Here is a 25556-nt window from a genome sequence, read left to right on the forward strand (position 1 = left end):
ATTCTTTTTTTTCCAACATTTCTCCTTGTACGTGAAAAAAAGAAGACATTTCAAGATGCCCATACAGCCAGTCTCTGGGAACACAACATTTGTGCGTCCATCCACATTTTATATTAATGGATTTTCTAACGTCCCACATGCAAAGTATTATTATATATTTCTCTGCCTTGTCTACACCACAACGGTCCTCGGGAACTCCTTTATAATGTGTACTATATGCTTAGCACGCAACCTTCACACAGCGAAGTACATTGCCGTGTTTAACTTGGCTGTGACTGACTTGGGCGGAAGTACTGCTCTGATTCCGAGGCTTGTGGACACATTTTTGTTTGAACACCAGTACATATCTTATGTGGCTTGCTTGGCCAACATGTTTTTTGTTTTCTTTTTCATGACTCTGCAGTCTCTCACTCTGCTTGCTTTGGCTTATGACAGGGCGGTTGCAATTTGTTTTCCTCTCAGATACCATGCAATTGTCACTAAAACAGCGATGGCTTTGATCATTGGATGTATGTGGGTGTTTACAACAGCTCTAGTTGCTTCTGTTGTAGCACTGATTACCAGACTCTCTTTTTGTCGATCTACTGTTGTTAACAGCTATTTTTGTGACCATGGACCAATTTATGCACTGGCCTGTAATGATAACTCCTTGAATATCATCATGGCCTATGTCGGTGTGGTCACAATCCTTTGCATTCCATTGATATTAATAGGTATTTCATATGCTTGCATAGCTTTTGCATTACTGAGAATTGCACAAGGAACTGGGCGTATCAAAGCCATGAAAACCTGTACATCCCATTTGATATTAGTGGCCATGTTCTACCTACCACTTTTATTCATAAACATAGCAGCTGTGGTGTCAAGACTAGACCCTAATGTCAGGATAATCAATTACTCTCTCACACAAACAATACCATCCATGCTGAATCCTATTATATACACAGTTAAGACAGAGGAGGTCCGGCAGTCTATTAGAGGACTCTACAAGAGAGCCATGGTAAATAAAACAGTAGATAAAAATATGAAGAGCACCGCAGATAAATAAAATCCTGTAATGTGATACATTACAATGTGATATTCAAGCAGTGAGTGCTTGTGAAGGAAACAGAGAGATTTTAAACCTTAAGGACTTGTTTTAAGCTATGGAATAAAACCATATTGAGAATATAATTTACTCAGCCAAGTTAAATGAGCCATACTCAAATACTGCTGGTCTGGAATTTTAAGACTTAAATGAATTTCAGTCCCAATCTTGAATGCAAATCAATTATAGATGGAATTGTAAGAAAGGAATGTGATTTATATATTGAGTGTCATCGTGTGACTTTACCTACATTTTAAATAAAAATGTACTCTTATCACTCCAGCAACACCAACCTGTTTGCTTGTAACAAGAGAATAGCTTCCTTTCTTGTTGTTCAGCTTGAATAATTTTAGGCACAATTTAGATTAAATTTAGATGAGGCTTTAGTGCAAGTCAAATGAAAACTGATGCATTCTAATTCCAGTTTTTGGAATTTGAATTTACAGTGACACCAGTTTTCAAATCTGACATAAATTTTAATTTTGGAACTACAATCAATGAAAACATTAAAAAAAGGTTTTGAGGATGTAACTGTAGAAATGGGTTGGAATTATAATCAACAGGATTCAATTAATTGAAATTCCACCATAAAGAGAGCTGTTATCTGCATTAATGAAGTGTATAAACTACATGAATAACATTCCATAAAAAAGGGAAATTAAAATATATTAAATTTCTTCTGTGATAGACTCAGTTTATGTCCTCTTTTGTCCAGGTTTTCTGTAACACTGAAGTTAGAGAAAACCTGCAGAAATGATTTTTTCAGTTTACATTGAAGGGGTTGCTTTCTGGAATCTTTTAAATGTAACAATGTGTAAATGAAATATTAAGCTTAGTAAAGCATTACAATGATCATTCATTCATTCATTCCCAATCCGTTTATCCTAATTAGGGTTGCGGGGTGCTGGAGCCTGTCCCAGTGCTCACTGGTTGAAAGGTGTGAGAACACCCTGGACAGGTCGCCTGTCCCTCGCAGAGCATTACAATGATAAATGTTAAACGATTAATATTAGAAATTAAACATTAAGCACATGATATTTTGCCTGTATGTGCCCTTGTGCTGCATTTCTGAAATTCACAACAGGTGTCACAAGTATTCATGAATTTAGAGGGCATTTGCAGGACAAAGTGACACAAAAAAATGTAATCTCAACTCAAATCACAAAACAGACAGAATTCAGTGCACGAGTAACAGACTATCATAGGCAGAACAGGAAATCATCAATGATTAACGAGGAGGGGGTTAAAAGACAGGAACAGCAATAATACTAGAAGAGGATAACACAGCTTGGTACACTCAGTGGGAATGAGAGACTTCACAAAGAACAAAGCAACAAAGGAGTATATGTACTGGGGGGGGGGATGTTCCAGAGAGCGGGTTTAGTGAAAACTTAGAGTTAGCTAACTCAGAATAAGTAGTAAACCTCCTAATAGAAGAGCCCTATGGCTTTGTTTTGCTAGGAGAATAAGGCCATAGGGCTCTTCTATTAGACGATTTACTACTTATTCTGAGTTACTTAACTCTGAGTTTTCACTAAACCCAATTTCTGGATTACCCCCATGGAGTCTGAATGATAATCAGTCAGTGAGCTGAATGAGCCTGTGGTAAATAAGCTGGTGAAGCCCAGCAATGACAGACTGAATCAGAGGGAGTCGGAGACAAAGGTGGAACAACAAGCAACACTTCAAATCTGAAATAATTTATAATTTTAATTTTGGAATTACAATCGGTGGAAACCATTAAACGAACAAAAAAAGAGTTTGGAAACATGATGGAACACTGGAAATTCACCACAGCAGCCTAATACTGCCTAGGGAGGGTCATTCTCGCTGACAAACAACACTCCACTCAATCAACTTGAGTTTAGCATGTCACATGATCACTTCAGGCTTACTCAAATAAACACCATGGGTTTTATGGGTTTCATAGCCATGAGTCCTGCTACCTCCACATTGTCCTTCATGTCCAACTACAAGCTTACAATGTGTAAACAGCCGGCAACTGTGCGGATGATCAGCACTCCAGCAGGTCGTGTCCAACGATGACAGGACCAGTCCTAATGTGACCTCATAGATAATTTTTTAAATTTCTGTTTATCATCATCATCATCATTTTCTACCGCTTATCCGGGACCGGGTCGCGGTGGCAGCAGGCTGAGGAGGGTAGCCCAGACAACCCTTTCCCCGGCTACATCCACCAGCTCCTCCTGGGGGATCCAAAGGCGTTCCCAGGCCATCCAAGATATATAATTCTCCCAACGTGTCCTGGGTCTTCCCCGGGGGCTCCTCCCAGTTGGTCGTGCCCAGAACACCTCCATAGGGAGGTGCCCAGGAGGCATCCTGACTAGGTGCCCTAACCACCTCAACTGGCTCCTTTAAATGCGGAGGAGCAGCGGCTCTACTCCGAGCTCCTCCCGGGTGTTCGAGCTCCTCACCCTATCCCTACGGGTGCGCCCAGCCACCCTGCAGAGGAAGCTCATTTCTGCCACTTGTATCCGCGATCTCATTCTTTCGGTCACTACCCAGAGCTCGTGACCATAGGTGAGGGTTGGAACAAAGATCGACTGGTAAATTGAGAGCCTTGCCTTCTGACTCAGCTCCTTCTTCACTACGACGGTCCGGTACAACGACCGCATGACTCCCGCCGCCACCCCGATCCACCTGTCGATCTCCCGCTCCATTTTACCCTCACTCGTGAACAAGACCCCGAGATACTTGAACTTGAGGCAGAAACTCAGTCCCAACTCGGAGGGGGCAAGCCACCTTTTTCCGGCATAGGACCATGGCCTCGGACTTGGAGGTGCTGATCCTCATCCCGACCACTTCACACTCAGCTGCGAACCGCCCCAATGCGTGCTGGAGGTCACAGTTTGATGAGGCCAACAGAACCACATCATCTGCAAAAAGCAGAGACGCAATCCTGAGGCCACTGTACTGGACACCCTCCTCACCCCGACTGCGCCTTGAGATCCTGTCCATGAAAATTAAGAACAAGATCGGAGACAAGGTACAGCCCTGGCGGAGTCCAATACTCACTGGGAATGAGTTTGACTTTGTGCCGAGAATACGGACACAGCTCTCACTATGGTTATACAGGGACCGAATGGCTCGCAGCAGCGAACCTGGCACCCCATACTCCCGCAGTACCCCCCACAGGACACCCCAGGGAACATGATCATAAGCCCTCTCCAGGTCCACAAAACACATGTAGACCGGGTTGGCAAATTCCCATGATCCCTCCAGTATCCGTGCAAGGGTGAACAGCTGGTCCGCTGTTCCACGGCCAGGGCGGAATCCACATTGTTCCTCCTGGATCCGAGGTTCGACAATCGGCTGCAGTCTCCTTTCCAGTACCCTGGAGTAGGCTTTCCCAGGGAGGCTGAGCAGTGTGATACTCCGATAATTGGAGCACATTCTCTGGTCCCCTTTTTTAATAATGGGGACCACCACCCCGTCTGCCACTCCACAGGCACTGTCCCTAACTCCCTTGCAATGTTGAAGAGGCGTGTCAGCCATGACAGCCCAACAACATCCAAAGCCTTCAGCATTTCAGGGCGGATCTCATCCACTCCTGGCGCCTTGCCACTGCGGAGTTTTCTAACTGCCTCAGTGACCTCTACCAGAGAGATGGGTGACGACCCTCCTGAATCTCCTCTGTGGAGGGCGTGTCAGTCGGGTTTAGGAGCTCCTCAAAGTATTCCTTCCACCGTCCGACCACATCCTCAGCTGAGGTCAGGACCTCCCCATCCCTGCTGAGAACAGCCTGGACGAGGCCCTGCCTGCCCCTCCTAAGTCGCCTGACGGTTTGCCAGAACCTCTTTGAGGCCAACCGAAAGTCCATTTCCATGGCCTCCCCAAACTCCTCCCATACCCGAGTTTTTGCTTCCATGACAGCTGTCGCTGCAGCCCTTTTGGCATGCCGGTACCTCTCAGCCAATTCCGGAGTCCCCCGTGCTAGCCAAGCCCGGAAGGCCTCCTTCTTCAGCCTGACGGCTTCCCTCACCGGTGGCGTCCACCACCGGGTCCTTGGGTTGCCGCCACGACAGGCACCGACGACCGTCTGGCCACAGCTCAAAGCTGCCGCTTCAACAATGGAGGCTCTAAACAGGGTCCATTCGGACTCCAGGTCCCCAGTCTCCCTCGGGATTAGGGAGAAACTCCTCCGGAGGTGTGAGTTGAAGATCTTCCGTACAGGGTCCTCAGTCAGCCGTTCTCAGTTCACCCTCACTATGCGCTTGGGTTTACCAGGTCTGTCCGGCAGCCTCCCCCGCCATCTGATCCGACTCACCACCAGGTGGTGATCAGTTGACAGCTCTGCCCCTCTCTTCACCCGAGTGTCCAGCACATACGGCCGCAGGTCTGATGAGACGACTACAAAGTCGATCATCAACCGTTGGCCTAAGGAGCTCTGGTACCAGGTACATTTATGAGCCGCCTTATGCTCGAACATGGTGTTCGTTATGGACAATCCATGACTCGCACAGAAGTCCAACAACAAAGCACCACTTGGGTTCAGATCGGGTAGGCCGTTCCTCCCAATCACTCCCCTCCAAGTCTGTCCATCATTGCCAACATGAGCATTGAAGTCTCCCAGTAGAACTACAGAGTCCCCAGATGGTGTCTTCACTAGGACACTTTCCAGTGTATCTAGGAAGGCTGGGTACTCTGAGCTGCCGTTCAGCGCGTACGCCGTCACGACAGTCAGAGATTTCCCCCCTGCAACCTGAAGGCGCAGTGAGGCGACCCTTTCGTTCACCGGGACAAACTCCAACACAGCGGCGCTCAGTCGGGGGCTAACAAGTAACCCCACACCTGCCCGTCGCCTCTCACCCCAGGCAACTCCAGAGAAGGACAGAGTCCAGCCCCCATCCAGGAGTTTGGTTCCAGAGCCAAGGCTGTGCGTAGAGGTGAGCCCAACTATATCTAGTTGGTATCGCTCCACCTCCAGCAACAAGTTCCGGCTCCTTCCCCCCCAGAGAGGTGACATTCCACGTACCAAAAGCCAGTTTCTGTACTGTAAGTCCAGTCTGCTGAGGCCCTCGCCCCATCCTGCCACCTGTGTGGCATCGCACCCGGCCCCTATTTCTCCCCTCACAGGTGGTGGGCCCACGAGAGGGCAGCCCCACGTTTCTCATTCGGGCTGAGCCTGGCTGGACCCCGAGGCAGGTCCAGCCACCAGGCACTCGTCTACAAGCTCCCCTCCCAGGCCTGGCTCCAGGAGGGGGCCCCTATCTCCCTATTCCGGGCGAGGTGCCTGTATCTATGTGGGTGCTGATCATAAGGGCTTTCAGAATCGCTTTTTGCGATTTCTGTTTATGTAACAATATATCAATAAATCCAACCTCCTGGGGGGTATTCCAGAGAGCAGGTTTAGTGAAAACGCTGACTTAGTTAACTCAGAGTAAGTAGTAAAACTCCTAATAGAAGAGCACTATGGCTTCATTCTCCTAGCGTTGGGCTTTGTTTTGCTAGAAGAATAAATAAATGAATGATGGACATAATTTATTACTTGTTTTATGCTTATTTTTATTTTGTACTTTTGAAAATGTGAGTATATTAAATGCCTGATACTTCAAGAATATCACTCAAGCTATTTTTTTCATGGGTGACTTGCACTAGTCATTCCTTCATGTTTGTATCTTAGTTTTAACTCAAGTATTGTATCTGAATGCTTCTACAACCCTGCTCTTCCCCTTCTTTAGTGAAATAGCCACATAGCTTTCCCTTTAGTATATACTGTACATGTATTGATTACTTTTATAAGTGTATACGTGTTCTCCATGGTAATTAAATTAAGGTAGTGTGGGGCCTAGCAGAATTTTTTTTTTATGGGCATAAGGTCTGAAGAGACTCACAAGTAACTCACAGAAGCATGCATAACTGTTTGTCTTTGTACACACTTACAAAACCATCTTTCTTACAAAACCTTTACCTTAACCCCTACACAGATGGTCATTTCACCTGGTCATTTATGTTCATTTATTGGTGTCATAATTCTGAGGGCTCAGCAGAAACACCAGAAAGCACTTGCTTTTTCTCTCAGATGTAGGTAAAAGGTATTTCTTATCCGAGAGACGCAAGGCCAAAGGCCTCGTGTGGCCTGGGTATATCTGGGTGCAAGAAATCGTTTTCTTTGGTCAGTAACATCATGACTCAGTCTGGGTAACATCATGTGCATAGTGTGCAGGAGAGCCTCCTCTTCGCTCCTGCTTCGCCTGTATCATCATTTCAACTTCAGTAAAGAATACTACTACCAAAAAGAAACGTTGTGCCTTTTTATTATTTTAACAGCAAAACATGCCAATGCCCAACAATAGTAAATTTAATATTTTTTTCCTACCACAACTGTTGACGTTTTAATAAATGATTACATTTCCAAATTTAAGGTGCAATAATTTTGAAGCTGATATGTCGAGATTTGTCAAGACTTATAAAGATACCCACAGCACCTGCACACTCCATGGCACAACTGACCTTACTCTGAACTTTGTGGTGTTTGGGTGTCACACAGTAATGTAAACTGTGTGTCAAAGTGAGTAGAATGTTTTGAAAATTAGAAAAACATATTTTCAACTTATGTAGGTCAGTTGGTTTTCAGTCTGAAGCTCCAAGAGATGTGTGGGGATTGTGGAATGGTGAGCATTTTTTGCTTTGAAACTTTCAACAATTCTTTGTACTGTGTGCTTTTAATCTTGTGTTCCTTAGTATATTTTGCTAAATGTGTCTTTCCCTCCTTGCTACAATATGTTTTCTTCATACTTTAACTTTGTAATAAACAGTAACCAGGGCATTCCGCTCCTTACTTGTGCCACAGACTCAAGAGAACACCTGAGAATCTGAGTACACAAAAGTAGAGAACATGAACATGTGATTTTGAAAACACCCATTGCATTCTTCTGGGAACAGGGTCATTTCCTGGACATAGAGACACCTGCCTCTACACTGGATTATAGCCATTATAGAAGGATATATATGCTTATGCAGAATGTGTGATCCCTGCTTGTAGATCAACATGCTGCCATTTCCATTCATCTTCACTTGTGTCTTGAATTGGTCTTGTATTGCAGCTACTCCTCATTAGGAAATATTTGTAAAATTTGTAAAATCTTTTTTTTTGTTCAAGCTAATATTTAATCATAAAAGTAAAAGCATTTAATGAGGTATAGCACTGAAGCCTCATGGTTTTATGAGAAAGGTAAGCATGACTTTAGTAACTATGTTTTTACTACTTTTCGTGCCTGAAAGATTATTTCAGTTGAAATATTCAATCATTCATGCAATTGTATTCTTTTTTTTCCAACATTTTTCCTTGTACGTGAAAAAAAGAAGACATTTCAAGATGCCCATACAGCCAGTCTCTGGGAACACAACATTTGTGCGTCCATCCACATTTTATATTAATGGATTTTCTAACGTCCCACATGCAAAGTATTATTATATATTTCTCTGCCTTGTCTACACCACAACGGTCCTTGGGAACTCCTTTATAATGTGTACTGTATGCTTAGCACGCAGCCTTCACACAGCGAAGTACATTGCCGTGTTTAACTTGGCTGTGACTGACTTGGGTGGAAGTACTGCTCTGATTCCGAGGCTTGTGGACACATTTTTGTTTGAACACCAGTACATATCTTATGAGGCTTGTTTGGCCAACATGTTTTTTGTTTTCTTTTTCATGACTCTGCAGTCTCTCACTCTGCTTGCTTTGGCTTATGATAGAGTGGTTGCAATTTGTTTTCCTCTCAGATACCATGCAATTGTCACTAAAACAGCGATGGCTTTGATCATTGGATGTATGTGGGTGTTTACAACAGCTCTAGTTGCTTCTGTTGTAGAACTGATTACCAGACTCTCTTTTTGTCGATCTACTGTTGTTAACAGCTATTTTTGTGACCATGGGCCAATTTGTGCACTGGCCTGTAATGATAACTCCTTGAATATCATCATGGCCTATGTCGGTATGGTCACAATCCTTTGCATTCCATTGATGTTAATAGGTATTTCATATGCTTGCATAGCTTTGGCATTACTGAGAATTGCACAAGGAACTGGGCATATCAAAGCCATGAAAACCTGTACATCCCATTTGATATTAGTAGCCATGTTCTACCTGCCACTTTTATTCATAAACATAGCAGCTGTCATGTCAAGACTAGACCCTAATGTCAGGATAATCAATTACTCTCTCACACAAACAATACCATCCATGCTGAATCCTATTATATACACAGTTAAGACAGAGGAGGTCAGGCAGTCTATTAGAGGACTCTACAAAAGAGCCATGGTAAATAAAACAGTAGATAAAAATATGAAGAGCACCGCAGATAAATAAAATCCTGTAATGTGATACATTACAATGTGATATTCAAGCAGTGAGTGCTTGCGAAGGAAACAGAGAGATTTTAAACCTTAAGGACTTGTTTTAAGCTATGGAATAAAACCATATTGAGCATATAATTTGCTCAGCCAAGTTAAATGAGCCATACTCAAATACTGCTGGTCTGGAATTTTACAACTTAAATGAATTTCAGTCCCAATCTTGAGTGCAAATCAATTATAGATGGAATTGTGAGAAAGGAATGTGATTTGTGTATTGAGTGTCATCGTGTGACTTTACCTACATTTTAAATAAAAATGTACTCTTATCACTCCAGCAACACCAACCTGTTTGCTTGTAACAAGAGAATAGTTTCCTTTCTTGTTGTTCAGCTTGAATAATTTTAGGCACTTTGACAATTTAGATTAAATTTAGATAAGGCTTTAGGGCAATTCAAATGAAAACTGATGCATTCTAATTCCAGTTTTTGGAATTTGAATTTACAGTGACACAAGTTTTCAAATCTGACATAAATTTTAATTTTGGAACTAATCTCAACTCAAATCACAAAACAGACAGAATTCAGTGCACGAGTAACAGACTATCATAGGCAGAACAGGAAATCATCAATGATTAACGAGGTAGGGTTAAAAGACAGGAACAGCAATAATACTAGAAGAGGATAACACAGCTTGGTACACTCAGTGGGAATGAGAGACTTCACAAAGAACAAAGCAACAAAGGAGTATATGTACTGGGGGGGGGGTGTTCCAGAGAGCGGGTTTAGTGAAAACTTAGAGTTGGCACTGCGTGAAAAGTGGTGTATTTGGAAATATCCGGACAAAGTAAACTTCCGCTAAACCTGCTGTTTCCCGGAGGTATTCGGATGCCCGCAGAACTTTGTCATGCAGACCTGAAAACTCCCGCAAATGTCCGAATACAGCTGTTAGATGGCAGTTTTCAGGCATCCGCGTGACCACAGTCGTTAGCTGATGGCTTGGCCTTTCAAATGCTAATAACAGTCAGTGGTCTAGGTGGGACTGGGTATGGAAGCCTGCCCCCCTTCCTCACTGTAACTTTCTATCAGTTAGCCTATATGTAATATTTAGCCGATATTTTGATAACCACACAAACTTCTTAGGTGTTGCATGGTGTATAATATAGCAGTGGTAGGCCCATGTAGCCTTTAATGTCATTGCTCTGTCGTGCAGCTAAATTACAATGGACACTTCAAATGGAGCATACAAAAACACACTGAAAACATAATTTAAAAAAAGTCTAAATGAGAGGTTCATTAATTACATATTTGATGGTTATGCAACTGTCCTTTACTTGGGGTCAAAGGTACAGGGTGACCAGATTCAAACAGACCAAATGGGGGACAAGTAGTAAGTTTGAGTGGGACAATGTGGGACATGCTGAGAGATGATGTAAAACTTAGATATAATGTCAGTCTAACTGAATAAGAAACACTTATATACACTTGTATTGATAGACATCCAACATGCATTGGCCATTACAGGCCCATCAAAGGCAACTGTACTTAAGCAAAGCAGCAGGCATCATACAGCTCAAGTCTTTCAAGTTAAACCCCTGACCAAATCCAACTATAAGAATAAATAAGGCTCAAAATAAAATATTACATAAAATAAAACAATTTCAATGCAAATCTTTATATCAAGCCAAAATCTCTATTGGATGGGTAGCATGGTCAGAAGGGATAGAAGTACTTTTTCCTTTCTTTTTGACCATGACGTCGGCTGACAGCGTTTATCTTCATATCTGTAAAGTTTTACTAAGTTTGGTTTTTGTGACTTAGCAAAGAAATTCGTCGGCCCCACAGCTGCACAGTTTGATTGACGGCCGCCACAGATTCTTGATGACCGCCCTCAACGCTCTCCTCTCAGCCATTTGGTGAAAGCAAGGCTTTTAAAAAAACTCGCCTATGTTGCATTTTTACTGCTTTTGACATAGCGCTATTAAATAGATTAGAAACTATGCTCATGTGCAGGCGGGTAAAATAATGGATCCATATATTTTTTTATTTCTGACAGTTAAAAACCAAACGACCAGCGAAAATGCGGGACATTATCTCAGTATGAGGGATGCGGGACAAAGGATACAGGAAAAAAAAAAAAAAAGTTTACAGGGCATAGGAGTTTTTGTTGTTGATTCTCGCTTGTTTGTTCGGAATGTTTCTCCTCAGTACGAGGACGCGCCCCGTTTTCAAACCACCCACTTAGAATCTGAGGTTGAGTCCTGTCCAATCAGTTTTCTGTGCGTGCATGGCGTAGGGTGACAGTAACCAATAGCATTGTGTGCAACTGCAGCGCGAAATTTGCTTTGGGGAAGGGGTTACCTGTAGTAAGGTAAGGAGAAGCGAGTCACTGAAGGATTACAGAAGTTGTACTCCGTATTCTGTCGATAGTGTGCATTTTGAAGATGGCTTGCAAAAGAACACTTAAGTTTTCGAACGGACAGCGGAGTGGAGAGGCTACTCGTGCGCCGTGAATATCCAATTTTTCCAACGCCGAGTCCGAACGAAAACAAACAACTGGTGTCCCCGTTAAATGCATTTTTAAGAAGATGTCTGAACAGCAGTAAACGTTCATGGAGAATGTTATTCGGCGGTTGGACAGGATGGAGTCCCATCAAAGAGGCGCAAGAGGAGTCTGCCCGAGAAAAGAAGACGAGCGGGGAATAACTCTGTTTCGGTAAGTTTATTTCTGTAGCCTTCTGGCTTTCGTCTTTGACTGCCGCGCATTCTGATACGTTCACATTTCTTTATCTGCTTTATCCCTTAATGTGGTTGAATTTAACTCTTGTATTAATTTTGCTTCTACAGGAAGCTGTGCGGAGAATGCATAATGCTGAAAACAACACGCACAGATATGATCGACAGACAAGGTAGGACAGCGTGTTTTGTTGGTAGACTATATCGTCGCGATTGTTTCATAGCAGTGCTTGGAATACTCAACGAACTTTTAATCAGTCTTCCTTTCTTCTCCGTTTTTTTTCTCTCTAGCATCCTGAAAGACCGATTGAGACTATTCGAAAGAGTTACCGGGTGAAACCAGAGAACAAAGAGGGGGGCAGGATCGCCACTCGAACGAGGCAAAGGAGGAGAAGAGTAAGTCAAAACATCATTTCCCTAGTAGTTCTTAGACTTTTTCTCCATTTGCTATTTTCAGTGATCTAATTTCTGTTTTCACTGTGTTTTGCATCTGCTCAAGGCCAGAGCTAGTGTTCTTTAAACTGAGGAAGAGGCTGCCATATGGAGGACCGCATCAGTAGATATCATTTCTGAAGGGGACGCCGCCATCTTGGATGGAAGGCCAGCGTGGGTCCTCCCGCCTAGCACAGAGTTGTCTGCACTGTGTGGGGTGCTACAGAATAGAGACCACGGAAGCTGGGTTGTTACTGGGAATGCTCAACATTTAGAGTTTCATTTATGCTCCCAAAAAGCATTTGTATTATATACTATGATATTACAGTATATTCTGTTCTAATGTATTCTATTCTGTTATATATTGTACACTGATATATATATATATATATATAAAATTGTCAATTTATATGCCTTATATTATACTGTATTTGCTTTATTTATAATAAAATTTGTGTTTGCCAGACTATCTATACAATCTACCTATGAACATAAAACAACACCACCACCAATAATAATAATATTAATAATTATTATTATATAAACCATATGAATTCATGTCTGGGGACCCACAATGGACCAATGGGGAAGGGTTTTAGGGGAGGGGCAAGACATTGCTCCACCAATCCAAAGAAAGACTTTTGACCAATTGCAGGATACCTGGTGGCCCAAGGTGTGAAGTGCAAATGTTCCCTTCCAAGCACCCCCAAGGGATTATTCACCATGGCAACTAAGGGCTCTAGGCAGACCCCAAAACACGGTACATATTCAGGAGTATTCCATGCCGCGTAACAGAGCTGCAAACTGCTGGATACAGCTGATAATCTGTGGAGTATCCGGGAATATACAGGAGTATTCCAGGCCGAATACACCTCTTTTCACGCAGTGTGGCTAACTCAGAGTAAGTAGTAAACCTCCTAATAGAAGAGCCCTATGGCTTTGTTTTGCTAGGAGAATGAGGCCATAGGGCTCTTCTATTAGAAGGTTTCCTACTTATTCTGAGTTAACTAACTCTGAGTTTTCACTAAACCCAATTTCTGGATTACCCCCGTGGAGTCTGAATGATAATCAGTCAGTGAGCTGAATGAGCCTGTGGTAAATAAGCTGGTGAAGCCCAGCAATGACAGACTGAATCAGAGGGAGTCGGAGACAAAGGTGGAACAACAAGCAACACTTCAAATCTGAAATAATTTATAATTTTAATTTTGGAATTACAATCAGTGGAAACCATTAAATGAACAAAAAAAAAGAGTTTGGAAACATGATGAAACATTGGAAATTCACCACAGCAACCTAATACTGCTTAGGGAGGGTCATTCTCACTGACAAACAACACTCCACTCAATCAACTTGAGTTTAGCATGTCACATGATCAGGTCAGGTTTCATAGCCATGAGTCCTGCTACTTCCACATTGTCCTTCATGTCCAAGCTTTAAATGTGTAAACAGCCGACAACTGTGTGGATGATCAGCACTCCAGCAGATCGTGTCCAATGATGACAGGACCAGTCCTAATGTGACCTCATAGATCATTTTTTAAATTTCTGTTTATGTAACAATATATCAATAAATCCAACCTCCTGGGGGGTATTCCAGAAAGCAGGTTTAGTGAAAACGCTGATTTACTTAACTCAGAGTAAGTAGTAAAACTCCTAATAGAAGAGCCCTATGGCTTCATTCTCCTAGCATTGGGCTTTGTTTTGCTAGAAGAATAAATAAATGAATGATGGACATCATTTATTACTTGTTTGATGCTTATTTTTATTTTGTACTTTTGAAAATGTGAGTATATTAAATGCCTGATACTTCAAGAATATGACTCAAGTTATTTTTTTCATGGGTGACTTGCACCAGTCAATTTTTCATGTCTGTGTCTTAGTTTTAACTCAATTATTGTATTTGAATGCTTCTACAACCCTGCTCTTCCCCTTCTTTAGTGAATAGCCACATAGCTTTCCCTTTAGTATATACTGTACATGTATTGATTACTTTTATAAGTGTATACGTGTTCTCCATGGTAATTAAATTAAGGTAGTGTGGGGCCTAGCAGAATTTTTTTTACGGACATAAGGTCTGAAGAGACTCACAAGTAACTCACAGAAGCATGCATAACTGTTTGTCTTTGTACACACTTACAAAACCATCTTTCTTACAAAACCTTTACCTCAACCCCTACACAGATGGTCATTTTCACCTGGTCATTTATGTTCATTTATTGGTGTCATAATTCTGACTGCTCAGCAGAAACACCAGAAAGCACTTGCTTTTTCTCTCAGATGTAGGTAAAAGGTATTTCTTATCCGAGAGACGCAAGGCCAAAGGCCTCGTGTGGCCTGGGTATATCTGGGTGCAAGAAATCGTTTTCTTTGGTCAGTAACATCATGACTCAGTCTGGGTAAAATCATGTGCATAGTGTGCAGGAGAGCCTCCTCTTCGCTCCTGCTTCGCCTGTATCATCATTTCAACTTCAGTAAAGAATACTACTACCAAAAAGAAACGTTGTGCCTTTTTATTATTTTAACAGCAAAACATGCCAATGCCCAACAATAGTAAATTTAATATTTTTTTCCTACCACAACTGTTGACGTTTTAATAAATGATTACATTTCCAAATTTAAGGTGCAATAATTTTGAAGCTGATATGTCGAGATTTGTCAAGACTTATAAAGATACCCACAGCACCTGCACACTCCATGGCACAACTGACCTTACTCTGAACTTTGTGGTGTTTGGGTGTCACACAGTAATGTAAACTGTGTGTCAAAGTGAGTAGAATGTTTTGAAAATTAGAAAAACATATTTTCAACTTATGTAGGTCAGTTGGTTTTCAGTCTGAGGCTCCAAGAGATGTGTGGGGATTGTGGAATGGTGAGCATTTTTTGCTTTGAAACTTTCAACAATTCTTTGTACTGTGTGCTTTTAATCTTGTGTTCCTTAGTATATTTTGCTAAATGTGTCTTTCCCTCCTTGCTACAATATGTTTTCTTCATACTTTAACTTTGTAATAAACAGTAACCAGGGCATTCCGCTCCTTACTTGTGCCACAGACTCAAGAGAACACCTGAGAATCTGAGTACATAAAAGTAGAGAACATGAACATGTGATTTTGAAAACACCCATTGCATTCTTCTGGGAACAGGATCATTCCCTGGACATAGAGACGCCTGCCTCTACACTGGATTATAGCCATTATAGAAGGATATATATGCTTATGCAGAATGTGTGATCCCTGCTTGTAGATCAACATGCTGCCATTTCCATTCATCTTCACTTGTGTCTTGAATTGGTCTTGTATTGCAGCTACTCCTCATTAGGAAATATTTGTAAAATTTGTAAAATATTTTTTTTGTTCAAGCTAATATTTAATCATAAAGGTAAAAGCATTTAATGAGGTATACCACTGAAGCCTCATGGTTTTATAAGAAAGGTAAGCATGACTTTAGTAACTATGTTTTTACTACTTTTCATCCCTGAAAGATTATTTCAGTTGAAATATTCAATCATTCATGCAACTGTATTCTTTTTTTTCAGACATTTTTCCTTGTACGTGAAAAAAGGAGACATTTCAAGATGCCCATACAGCCAGTCTCTGTGAACACAACATTTGTACGTCCATCCACATTTTATATTAATGGATTTTCCAATGTCCCACATGCAAAGTATTATTATATATTTCTCTGCCTTGTCTACACCACAACGGTCCTTGGGAACTCCTTTATAATGTGTACTATAAGCCTGGCCCGTACTCTTCACACAGCGAAGTACATTGCCGTGTTTAACTTGGCTGTGACTGACTTGGGCGGAAGTACTGCTCTGATTCCGAGGCTTGTGGACACATTTTTGTTTGAACACCAGTACATATCATATGAAGCTTGCTTGGCCAACATGTTTTTTGTTTTCTTTTTCATGACTCTGCAGTCTCTCACTCTGCTTGCTTTGGCTTATGACAGAGTGGTTGCAATTTGTTTTCCTCTCAGATACCATGCAATTGTCACTAAAACAACTATGGCTTTGATCACTGGATGTATCTGGATGTTTTCAACAGTTCTAATTGCTTCCACTGTAGCACTGATTACCAGACTCTCTTTTTGTCGATCTACTGTTGTTAACAGCTATTTTTGTGACCATGGGCCAATTTATGCACTGGCCTGTAATGATAACTCCTTGAATATCATCATGGCCTATGTCTGTTTTGCTGTAATCATTTGCATTCCATTGATGTTAATAGGTATTTCATATGCTTGCATAGCTTTTGCATTACTGAGAATTGCACAGGGAACTGGGCGTATCAAAGCCATGAAAACCTGTACATCCCATTTGATATTAGTGGCCATACTCTACCTGCCAGTTTTATTCATAAACATAGCAGCTGTGGTGTCAAGACTAGACCCTAATGTCAGGATAATCAATTACTCTCTCACACAAACAATACCATCCATGCTGAATCCTATTATATACACAGTTAAGACAGAGGAGGTCAGGCAGTCTATTAGAGGACTCTACAAAAGAGCCATGGTAAATAAAACAGTAGACAAAAATATGAAGAATTCCAGAGCAAAATAAAATCCTGTAATGCAAGCTACTTTGTAATGCAATGGAGGGAAGCCTTTAGGTAGGGGCATGGCCCTTTCAAGGCTTGCTGCTGAGAGAAAACATTTAGGGTTTTATATCATTCAAAAGCAAAATTAATAACATAAAACGAGGACTTCTCTGACTTGGATTTACAAAAACGTAATGGGTAAAATAGAGTTAATGAGGAGATGTGACTTAAAATATTTAGTTTCTACATTTGAATTTTTTTTCTCCATTTTTGCTTAGTCCATGCTCTTCTGCATGTTTGAGGTGCTTCACCTAAAATCGTAATATTCTTCTCCCTTTTCTCCCATTTGAAACTGTCATTTAGCAGTATTGTGTACCATACTTAAGTGAAACTTCGAAAATAAACAAAATATACAATGTGATGTTTTTTTTTACCTCACTATAGCATGTTTTAGTACAATATAGGGCTCAGCTGAGACTGACATACTCCATTCTATATTTATATTATCATCACGATTAATCACGGTAATCATTTAAGTCATGTAAATTGAATTGATATCACAGGAGATACTGGAACTGGAATTATGGTAAACGGAACTGAATTTGATGAAATTCAATGAAATTCCATACCGAAGAAAGATTGTACTAGACTAAACATAAGAATGCAGATAACATTTCAATATGTAAAACTTGTGTAGCGCCTCTAGTCCTAACCAGTTGTAGTAGTGAAGACACTAACATCTACCTAGGTTCAGGGAGTGGTATGCCTTGACTAACTCACGGGGAGAGTTGATGTTGAGTTGAACCCCTGCCATTTATATTGCTTTACCACAACACATAACATACACAGTGCACACAGAGCGCTGAACCTTGTATATAAAGAAATGGGGAAAAAAACAGAGCTCTTTCCAATGCCAAATGAAAATGGGAGAACAAATAAAGTCTCTTTTGAGTTGCAACCCTCGATGACTGCTCCTTTAAATATAGGAGTTTGAGATCCAAAGGGTTCAAGTCCTTGTCCTTGTGTGTGTATTGGACGTACTACTATTCTGACTATTTCTGCCTGGGTAGAGGAAATAGTGTGTATGGTCTCTTATCTGGTGTCCGGATGAACGCATCGAGCTAGTCAGACATCTCCTGGGAACAGATCCTATGGCAGGCCACACCGCTTCCACGACCGTCCACAGTCTCGCTGGGCTGGCCTCACGATCATGGAATCCTCCAGATTCTATCTGGTAGTTCAAAAACCCATGAGAGTTATTACTCCACAGAACTGCCTTTCTCACGCTCACAGCTGGGATTCTGATAAAAGACAGCTTATTAGCGTTGATATATGGAAACAGTCCAAAATTTAGGACTATTGTGTGGCGTTTCGTACCGAAATCATTACGTTGGTTCACAGCACATTTACAAGAAGAGACCTCCAGCAGAAATAATGACTGCACATAGTGTTCTCTACCATTTCAGATGTGCATTATACGCTCCCCTCAGGAGCAGCATGCCACTACACCTCTACATGACATACTGGGTACTAGTTGCCCTATATTTCAAATGGGTTACACTTGTATTGATTCTGAATAACTTGATCATAATGTTATTACACTTACAGTTAAGCCCAAAATTATTCATACCCATGCCAAATTATGATTTATAGTGAATTTTTATTTGACCAATAAATTATTTATTTATTTGTTTGTTTGCTTGTTGTCGTTTGTATAACCAGGTTAAAAAGTGCACATTTGTTTTTTTTATTATTGTATGAAACTTCACCAAATCCTGACATGATTGCTATTGTCCTATTTTATGTTTGTAAATAATGTGTTTATGTAATGTGTTTAACTTCAGCACTGAGTTGTAGCACCTGTACTGCCTCTTTAAGACACTGCTGTTAGTAGTTGTCATAACTGTGTCGCTCTCAGTCTGCGGTTGTTGAACTGAGGAGAGGTTGCTGATGTCCTGTGTGTGTGCGTGAGAGCTGCATGTCAAACATTTTTTTCGTTCTGTGTTAATTTGTGCAGACGGTATCTCTTCTTGAATAAAAACACAACAACTGGAATCATCAGTGTGATCATTATCCGGTCAAGTTAAGCAGACCATCGAACACAATGCAGATTACAGAAGCTAAGTTAACGGAGGTGCAGATAGAAGATGGAACACCCCAGTTACATTTGCATGCTTGTTTGTTTTCTTACATTTTTATTAAAAATGCCATGTCCAAAATGATGCATACCCCTTGAAATTATCACAAATGTTTGAGAAAGTGCAAGCTTTTATACCATTCCAAACGGCCCTAGTAATTTCTACCATGTTCTACAGCATTCTCATCAGCTGTAAACTGAGAACAGTTGACGCAGAAGTTCTCTAGTTAGTTACCATTAAATTACAAGTCGTGGCGAAAACTAAAGAACTTAGTGAGGACCTCCGGTTGCACATTGTGGCTGCTAACAAGACAGGGAAAGGCTACCTTAGTGGAAATTCCAGTTGAAAATCCAGTAGCTAGTCTATTGAAATGAACTGGTCTCAAAAAATGTTCCCCATTCCACAATCCCCACACATCTCCTAGAGCTTCAAACTAAACACTAAATAAATCCCATTTAATATTAGTGGCCATGCTCTACCTGCCAGTTTTATTCATAAACATAGCAGCTGTCATGTCAAGACTAGACCCTAATGTCAGGATAATCAATTACTCTCTCACACAAACAATACCATCCATGCTGAATCCTATTATATACACAGTTAAGACAGAGGAGGTCAGGCAGTCTATTAGAGGACTCTACAAAAGAGCCATGGTAAATAAAACAGTAGATAAAAATATGAAGAGCACCGCAGATAAATAAAATCCTGTAATGTGATACATTACAATGTGATATTCAAGCAGTGAGTGCTTGCGAAGGAAACAGAGAGATTTTAAACCTTAAGGACTTGTTTTAAGCTATGGAATAAAACCATATTGAGCATATAATTTACTCAGCCAAGTTAAATGAGCCATACTCAAATACTGCTGGTCTGGAATTTTACAACTTAAATGAATTTCAGTCCCAATCTTGAGTGCAAATCAATTATAGATGGAATTGTGAGAAAGGATGTGATTTGTGTATTGAGTATCATCGTGTGCCTTTACCTACATTTTAAATAAAAATGTACTCTTATCACTCCAGCAACACCAACCTGTTTGCTTGTAACAAGAGAATAGCTTCCTTTCTTGTTGTTCAGCTTGAATAATTTTAAAAACTTTGACAATTTAGATTAAATTTAGATGAGGCTTTAGGGCAAGTCAAATGAAAACTGATGCATTCTAATTCCAGTTTTTGGAATTTGAATTTACAGTGACACCAGTTTTCAAATCTGACATAAATTTTAATTTTGGAACTACAATCAATGAAAACATTAAAAAAAGTTTTGAGGATGTAACTGTAGAAATGGGTTAGAATTATAATCAACAGGATTCAATTAATTGAAATTCCACCATAAAGAGAGCTGTTATCTGCATTAATGAAGTGTGTAAACTACATGAATAACATTCCATAAAAAAGGGAAATTAAAGTATATTAAATTTCTTCTGTGGTAGACTCAGTTTATGTCCTCTTTTGTCCAGGTTTTCTGTAACATCGAAGTATTTCTTATCCGAGAGACGCAAGGCCAAAGGCCTCGTGTGGCCTGGGTATATCTGGGTGCAAGAAATCTTTGGTCAGTAACATCATGACTCAGTCTGGGTAACATCATGTGCATAGTGTGCAGGAGAGCCTCCTCTTCGCTCCTGCTTCGCCTGTATCATCATTTCAACTTCAGTAAAGAATACTACTACCAAAAAGAAACGTTGTGCCTTTTTATTATTTTAACAGCAAATCATGCCAATGCCCAACAATAGTAAATTTAATATTTTTTTCCTACCACAACTGTTGACGTTTTAATAAATTATTACATTTCCAAATTTAAGGTGCAATAATTTTGAAGCTGATTTGTCGAGATTTGTCAAGACTTATAAAGATACCCACAGCACCTGCACACTCCATGGCACAACTGACCTTACTCTGAACTTTGTGGTGTTTGGGTGTCACACAGTAATGTAAACTGTGTGTCAAAGTGAGTAGAATGTTTTGAAAATTAGAAAAACATATTTTCAACTTATGTAGGTCAGTTGGTTTTCAGTCTGAGGCTCCAAGAGATGTGTGGGGATTGTGGAATGGTGAGCATTTTTTGCTTTGAAACTTTCAACAATTCTTTGTACTGTGTGCTTTTAATCTTGTGTTCCTTAGTATATTTTGCTAAATGTGTCTTTCCCTCCTTGCTACAATATGTTTTCTTCATACTTTAACTTTGTAATAAACAGTAACCAGGGCATTCCGCTCCTTACTTGTGCCACAGACTCAAGAGAACACCTGAGAATCTGAGTACACAAAAGTAGAGAACATGAACATGTGATTTTGAAAACACCCATTGCATTCTTCTGGGAACAGGGTCATTTCCTGGACATAGAGACGCCTGCCTCTACACTGGATTATAGCCATTATAGAAGGATATATATGCTTATGCAGAATGTGTGATCCCTGCTTGTAGATCAACATGCTGCCATTTCCATTCATCTTCACTTGTGTCTTGAATTGGTCTTGTATTGCAGCTACTCCTCATTAGGAAATATTTGTAAAATTTGTAAAATATTTTTTTTGTTCAAGCTAATATTTAATCATAAAGGTAAAAGCATTTAATGAGGTATACCACTGAAGCCTCATGGTTTTATGAGAAAGGTAAGCATGACTTTAGTAACTATGTTTTTACTACTTTTCATCCCTGAAAGATTATTTCAGTTGAAATATTCAATCATTCATGCAATTGTATTCTTTTTTTCAGACATTTTTCCTTGTACGTGAAAAAAAGAAGACATTTCAAGATGCCCATACAGCCAGTCTCTGGGAACACAACATTTGTGCGTCCATCCACATTTTATATTAATGGTTTTTCTAACGTCCCACATGCAAAGTATTATTATATATTTCTCTGCCTTGTCTACACCACAACGGTCCTTGGGAACTCCTTTATAATGTGTACTGTATGCTTAGCACGCAGCCTTCACACAGCGAAGTACATTGCCGTGTTTAACTTGGCTGTGACTGACTTGGGTGGAAGTACTGCTCTGATTCCAAAGCTTATAGACACTTTTTTGTTTGAACACCGGTACATATCTTATGAAGCTTGCTTGGCCAACATGTTTTTTGTTTTCTTTTTCATGACTCTGCAGTCTCTCACTCTGCTTGCTTTGGCTTATGATAGAGTGGTTGCAATTTGTTTTCCTCTCAGATACCATGCAATTGTCACTAAAACAGCGATGGCTTTGATCATTGGATGTATGTGGGTGTTTACAACAGCTCTAGTTGCTTCTGTTGTAGAACTGATTACCAGACTCTCTTTTTGTCGATCTACTGTTGTTAACAGCTATTTTTGTGACCATGGGCCAATTTGTGCACTGGCCTGTAATGATAACTCCTTGAATATCATCATGGCCTATGTCGGTATGGTCACAATCCTTTGCATTCCATTGATGTTAATAGGTATTTCATATGCTTGCATAGCTTTTGCATTACTGAGAATTGCACAAGGAACTGGGCGTATCAAAGCCATGAAAACCTGTACATCCCATTTGATATTAGTAGCCATGTTCTACCTGCCACTTTTATTCATAAACATAGCAGCTGTCATGTCAAGACTAGACCCTAATGTCAGGATAATCAATTACTCTCTCACACAAACAATACCATCCATGCTGAATCCTATTATATACACAGTTAAGACAAAGGAGGTCAGGCAGTCTATTAGAGGACTCTACAAAAGAGCCATGGTAAATAAAACAGTAGACAAAAATATGAAGAGCACCACAGATAAATAAAATCCTGTAATGTGATACATTACAATGTGATATTCAAGCAGTGAGTGCTTGCGAAGGAAACAGAGAGATTTTAAACCTTAAGGACTTGTTTTAAGCTATGGAATAAAACCATATTGAGCATATAATTTACTCAGCCAAGTTAAATGAGCCATACTCCAATACTGCTGGTCTGGAATTTTTACAACTTAAATGAATTTCAGTCCCAATCTTGAGTGCAAATCAATTATAGATGGAATTGTGAGAAAGGATGTGATTTGTGTATTGAGTGTCATCGTGTGCCTTTACCTACATTTTAAATAAAAATGTACTCTTATCACTCCAGCAACAGCAACCTGTTTGCTTGTAACAAGAGAATAGTTTCCTTTCTTGTTGTTCAGCTTGAATAATTTTAGGCACTTTGACAATTTAGATTAAATTTAGATAAGGCTTTAGGGCAATTCAAATGAAAACTGATGCATTCTAATTCCAGTTTTTGGAATTTGAATTTACAGTGACACCAGTTTTCAAATCTGACATAAATTTTAATTTTGGAACTAATCTCAACTCAAATCACAAAACAGACAGAATTCAGTGCACGAGTAACAGACTATCATAGGCAGAACAGGAAATCATCAATGATTAACGAGGTAGGGTTAAAAGACAGGAACAGCAATAATACTAGAAGAGGATAACACAGCTTGGTACACTCAGTGGGAATGAGAGACTTCACAAAGAACAAAGCAACAAAGGAGTATATGTACTGGGGGGGGGGGGGGGGTGTTCCAGAGAGCGGGTTTAGTGAAAACTTAGAGTTGGCTAACTCAGAGTAAGTAGTAAACCTCCTAATAGAAGAGCCCTATGGCTTTGTTTTGCTAGGAGAATGAGGCCATAGGGCTCTTCTATTAGAAGGTTTCCTACTTATTCTGAGTTAACTAACTCTGAGTTTTCACTAAACCCAATTTCTGGATTACCCCCGTGGAGTCTGAATGATAATCAGTCAGTGAGCTGAATGAGCCTGTGGTAAATAAGCTGGTGAAGCCCAGCGATGACAGACTGAATCAGAGGGAGTCGGAGACAAAGGTGGAACAACAAGCAACACTTCAAATCTGAAATAATTTATAATTTTAATTTTGGAATTACAATCAGTGGAAACCATTAAATGAACAAAAAAAAAGAGTTTGGAAACATGATGAAACATTGGAAATTCACCACAGCAACCTAATACTGCTTAGGGAGGGTCATTCTCACTGACAAACAACACTCCACTCAATCAACTTGAGTTTAGCATGTCACATGATCAGGTCAGGTTTCATAGCCATGAGTCCTGCTACTTCCACATTGTCCTTCATGTCCAAGCTTTAAATGTGTAAACAGCCGACAACTGTGTGGATGATCAGCACTCCAGCAGATCGTGTCCAATGATGACAGGACCAGTCCTAATGTAACCTCATAGATCATTTTTTAAATTTCTGTTTATGTAACAATATATCAATAAATCCAACCTCCTGGGGGGTATTCCAGAAAGCAGGTTTAGTGAAAACGCTGATTTACTTAACTCAGAGTAAGTAGTAAAACTCCTAATAGAAGAGCCCTATGGCTTCATTCTCCTAGCATTGGGCTTTGTTTTGCTAGAAGAATAAATAAATGAATGATGGACATCATTTATTACTTGTTTGATGCTTATTTTTATTTTGTACTTTTGAAAATGTGAGTATATTAAATGCCTGATACTTCAAGAATATGACTCAAGTTATTTTTTTCATGGGTGACTTGCACCAGTCAATTTTTCATGTCTGTGTCTTAGTTTTAACTCAATTATTGTATTTGAATGCTTCTACAACCCTGCTCTTCCCCTTCTTTAGTGAATAGCCACATAGCTTTCCCTTTAGTATATACTGTACATGTATTGATTACTTTTATAAGTGTATACGTGTTCTCCATGGTAATTAAATTAAGGTAGTGTGGGGCCTAGCAGAATTTTTTTTACGGACATAAGGTCTGAAGAGACTCACAAGTAACTCACAGAAGCATGCATAACTGTTTGTCTTTGTACACACTTACAAAACCATCTTTCTTACAAAACCTTTACCTCAACCCCTACACAGATGGTCATTTTCACCTGGTCATTTATGTTCATTTATTGGTGTCATAATTCTGAGGGCTCAGCAGAAACACCAGAAAGCACTTGCTTTTTCTCTCAGATGTGGGTAAAAGGTATTTCTTATCTGAGAGACGCAAGGCCAAAGGCCTCGTGTGGCCTGGGTATATCTGGGTGCAAGAAATCGTTTTCTTTGGTCAGTAACATCATGACTCAGTCTGGGTAACATCATGTGCATAGTGTGCAGGAGAGCCTCCTCTTCGCTCCTGCTTCGCCTGTATCATCATTTCAACTTCAGTAAAGAATACTACTACCAAAAAGAAACGTTGTGCCTTTTTATTATTTTAACAGCAAAACATGCCAATGCCCAACAATAGTAAATTTAATATTTTTTTCCTACCACAACTGTTGACGTTTTAATAAATTATTACATTTCCAAATTTAAGGTGCAATAATTTTGAAGCTGATTTGTCGAGATTTGTCAAG

General features: G+C 40.3%; 4 protein-coding genes across 4 annotated transcripts; all 4 read left to right on the top strand.

Annotated features, from left to right (window-relative positions):
• Nucleotides 1–55: 55 nt before the first annotated feature.
• LOC115828310 (olfactory receptor 143-like) lies at nucleotides 56–1048 on the top strand. Its single transcript, XM_030792270.1, has one exon. The coding sequence runs from the start codon at nucleotides 56–58 to the stop codon at nucleotides 1046–1048; it is 993 nt and encodes a 330-aa protein (XP_030648130.1).
• Nucleotides 1049–8426: 7378 nt separating this feature from the next.
• LOC115828311 (olfactory receptor 52B2-like) lies at nucleotides 8427–11491 on the top strand (the record flags this gene model as incomplete). Its single annotated transcript, XM_030792271.1, has 2 exons — nucleotides 8427–9387; nucleotides 11457–11491. Coding segments are annotated over exons 1-2 (996 nt in total), but the record flags the coding sequence as incomplete, so codon positions are not given.
• Nucleotides 11492–16140: 4649 nt separating this feature from the next.
• LOC115828312 (olfactory receptor 6F1-like) lies at nucleotides 16141–17133 on the top strand. The gene has a single exon (XM_030792272.1). The coding sequence runs from the start codon at nucleotides 16141–16143 to the stop codon at nucleotides 17131–17133; it is 993 nt and encodes a 330-aa protein (XP_030648132.1).
• Nucleotides 17134–22000: 4867 nt separating this feature from the next.
• LOC115828313 (olfactory receptor 52B2-like) lies at nucleotides 22001–22972 on the top strand (the record flags this gene model as incomplete). The annotated part of the gene is made up of 1 exon (XM_030792273.1): nucleotides 22001–22972. A coding segment is annotated over exon 1 (972 nt), but the record flags the coding sequence as incomplete, so codon positions are not given.
• Between the last annotated feature and the right edge of the window lie 2584 nt (nucleotides 22973–25556).

This window comes from Chanos chanos, chromosome 15 (assembly GCF_902362185.1).
Source record: "Chanos chanos chromosome 15, fChaCha1.1, whole genome shotgun sequence".
NCBI lineage: Eukaryota > Metazoa > Chordata > Actinopteri > Gonorynchiformes > Chanidae > Chanos > Chanos chanos.

Coding starts and splice junctions, on each gene's coding strand:
- LOC115828310 (XM_030792270.1), top strand. CDS start 56: ATGCCCATACAGCCAGTCTCTGGGAACACAACATTTGTGCGTCCATCC.
- LOC115828312 (XM_030792272.1), top strand. CDS start 16,141: ATGCCCATACAGCCAGTCTCTGTGAACACAACATTTGTACGTCCATCC.